Source organism: Onthophagus taurus, chromosome 8 (assembly GCF_036711975.1).
Source record: "Onthophagus taurus isolate NC chromosome 8, IU_Otau_3.0, whole genome shotgun sequence".
In the NCBI taxonomy this organism is placed as follows: domain Eukaryota; kingdom Metazoa; phylum Arthropoda; class Insecta; order Coleoptera; family Scarabaeidae; genus Onthophagus; species Onthophagus taurus.
In genome coordinates this window covers 14940176-14943756 of record NC_091973.1, presented here as the reverse complement: position 1 = coordinate 14943756, position 3581 = coordinate 14940176, and the positions used below count along the sequence as shown (strand labels likewise).

Below are 3581 nucleotides of genomic sequence, written 5' to 3'. Positions count from 1 at the left end.
TATCTCTACAGCTAAATAGGGTCTTTCATCATCTCGCACGCAACTAAAAACAAAATCTAGCAACACTCCGATCGGCTTTGATAGGCTTTGGTGAAGACACCGATCTATCGTCTCACCCTGCCATCGTTTCCCGAACATTTTTGACGCGATACTGAATTTACCTGCCACGCTTTTTAATTCGTTTATGCTTGTCTGAGTATCCGCCAGATCAGGCTCCAAAACCTTAGACGCACGAACCGGGGATGTGTATGACTCTACTGCTAACTTTGTTGCTTCTAATCTTTTCCCTAATTGCAAGAACTGTTCAATCGAAATAACGTCAATCAACGACAACTGTCTCTGGTAAGTAGGTGTTAAGTTTCGCAAAATAATCTTAAGTTGATTTTCATCGGGCATTCGCGTACCTAACCGATTAAACAAATTCCGCATAACCGCAACGTAAATACCAACCGATTCACTAGGTTCTATTCTATCCCTGCGTTCTATTCGTTATTTCCTCAAACAACCTATCCTCATAATCTACTGGTTGGAATTCAGATTTTAATCCGGTTACTAACTCTTCCCAGGTAGCAACATTTTCGCGATTCGCACGATACCAGATCAAGGCTTTTTCTTTAAATAAATCTACGGCCGACCTAAAAAGTATGTGTTTCGTTACACCCCGTGCAATTATTAACTCATTAACACGCTCTAAGAAAGCATTAACCGATTTTTTCCCGTCTCCCGAAAATGTAAGCTCCCATTTCGCGATTGGGACAAACTTAGACCTTCCCGAATTATCGTCATCATCTACCTCGGTTTCATCCGATGACGTATTACTAGATGATCCAGCACGACCGAGATTTATCATGCTACAACTCGCGATAGCTCGTTTCGGAGTCGAAGACGTACGTGTCTTTAATTTTAATCGCGACGCTAAGGTGACTAATTGTGCTTTTAAATTCGAGTGCGCTCCGCCAGGTCGTTGAGCTAGCCGTACGCTCTGCCAGGCTGCGGCCGAGATGAAGTGTGGGTCGGGGGGGTTGGGACGGCGGTAACTCGTCATTGACAACGAGTAAGCGGTATCGTCACTTAACGAGATACCTTTTCATACCCCCTCAAGCCTCCAAGCGAGAATGCACAAGGGGCCCACTGGGGCCTAAGTGCGAGCGTAAAAATTACACAGTCCACGCTTACATACATACATACAAGAGATCGACTCAAAATAAACCGTTCCCTGTGGATATGAGTAGTATAGATTCGCCGATTCAAGAACCTCCTCCTCGAACCTGCGTTCTAGGAGGAGGTTCTTGAATCGGCAAATTTTTTGGGGGTCAGAGGAGGTTCGATGAGGAGAGGAGGTTCTTGAATCGGCGATTCTTTTGAGGGTCGGAGGAGATTCGATGAAGAGAGGAGGAGGTCAATTAACTTGAGAAGGTCATGTTATTTTGACGAAATTATTAAAAATCTATCTTTATTTAGGTTATGTTATTAAAAATTTATCTTTATAACCTGTTTACCTAGATGAAAACAATTACTATGTTTATCCTTCGACGCTTCTCAATGAACTGTTAATGTTTTTGATATATCTCTTAATTTATTATTATACACAAAGGTATACGGTTTTGAGACATGTAGGTATACAAATAAGTGAGTCATAACTTACCTGCGAGATATTTTTTATTTTATTATGTAAAGGTGTACAGGTATTTAAGAATATGCGAGGAGGTTCTTGAATCGGCAAATTTTTTGGGAGGACAGGTTTGAGGAGGAGGTCAACTAACTTGTTAGTAGTAGATGAGTCATGATCCACCTGCCAGATATTTTTTAAGAGCTTCTTAATAAATTTGTCACGCGTTTTGTCTGACGTCTCACGATATAATGACATGTTAGAACATGTATAATAGATATATTCGGTAATGATGTGAAATATTACTCCCCCCACCAGCAACCTTATGTATTGCTATAAATACAAACGTTGGTCGAAGTTGTACCGCAGAGTGTTGTGCTTCAGAGTAAGGTTTTTGTGTATTTAGTACATATTAAAAATATCGTGTAGATTTTTGGTGCATTTAGTACAGAGGATTTTTAACGTAACGAGTAAGTAATTCAAATGTAATACAAGTAGATAATGTACTAATGTAAACAATAATATTGATGTTTAGTGGCAACCAGACCGAACCCCAAATGTCCAACTAAGAGAGCTGCTGTAAATTCAATTGAAAAGGGTGAAAATAAAAAACCTGCCCGAAACATCAAAATGGAGGGTAATTGTAATGAGACAACTGCAACAAATGTGTCGCTAGGAAGTGATAATCAAAGAAAAAAGGATGTGGTATTCGATGGAATTAATTTGTTGGCTTCCGACTTAGCGGAGTACGTATTTCCTAGCAATCAACAACATTATGTAGAAAATTGTGGAAAGTTACCTTTCACAAGTAACGTAGTATTAAATGAAGCAGTGAAAAATAATCTCCAAAAAGGTAATCAAGCGCCATTATTCTCCGAGAGTACATATTATTTAAATAAAAGTCGAACGAAATGGATATCGGTTGGCATGTCTGCCAATCTACATTTTGATCCGGTTATAAGATTAATGGGAAAAGGGCAATGCATAACTTTTACCGAAGACGAATGGAAAAATGTGATTAATAGCAGACAATTGATTATGAATAGTTTTGTTGGTGATTTATCGACACCACCACATTTCGTTGTAAGCGGCGTGACCTGCAGCAGCCAATGGATAGAAAATGTACGAAAAGTGTTGAAAATGGAAAGGGGGTCAGAAATATTTTACCTGGCTTACGACTCGTTACACGAATTGTGGAAACTTAGCGATTTAGTTTCGAGTAGGGTAGAAGTATTAAATTGTATGGAATATAAAAATTATTACGATAGCGTGATCGATGTGGTATCAACAATGCAAGGTGATATAAAATCGAATATATTGGTTGCTTCAAACGGTGTACCAAGTGAACATTTGTGCGTAACTAAAGAACTGCTCGTATACGGTATGGATAAGGTATTACTGGATTTAGATTTGCACGCATTAATGAAGATGTGAAGTGAATAAAATGGAAAAAAAAGTGACGTTTTGCGAATCGAAAAATAGAGTGTACCGAATGCACACTTGGACGTTTGCTTACAGACAATCAAGGATAAGTGACTGGGAAGAAAAGATGTTGGACGGAATTAGATTTAAGACTAGGATAAGAAACGTAAATAAGTTATTAGAAAAATATTTAGATGTAGATTATAGATTAAATATATATCAAGAACGTTTTAGCATTGTAGAGTAATCGAAATGCTTTTAACTGAGTAACAATTAATTTTTAGGATAGGTATTAGTAGATTTAAGTGTAGCTGAATAATAATAATAATAATAATAATATTAATAGATTTAAGTATAAATTAAGAGCAAAACTGTTTTTGTAAAATATTTAAAAGGAATAAAAGCTTAAAGCACAACAGCAGAGCTTCATTTCTAGTTTTTAACTGTGAAGAAAAGGAAGAAGGAGTGAAATTAAAAAATGAATTTGTTAGAACCTAATCGTAACAGTTATCGTTTGACAGGCAAACGAATTGGTCGAGGATTTTTTAAC

The 3581-nt window shown here is 37.5% G+C and overlaps 1 protein-coding gene across 1 annotated transcript; it reads left to right on the top strand.

Moving 5' to 3' along the window:
* Window positions 1-1846: 1846 nt before the first annotated feature.
* On the top strand, window positions 1847-3279 carry LOC139431141 (uncharacterized). Its single transcript, XM_071198756.1, has 2 exons — window positions 1847-2079; window positions 2145-3279. Coding segments are annotated over exons 1-2 (900 nt in total). The 5' UTR covers window positions 1847-2078; the 3' UTR covers window positions 3044-3279.
* The last annotated feature ends 302 nt before the right edge of the window (window positions 3280-3581 follow it).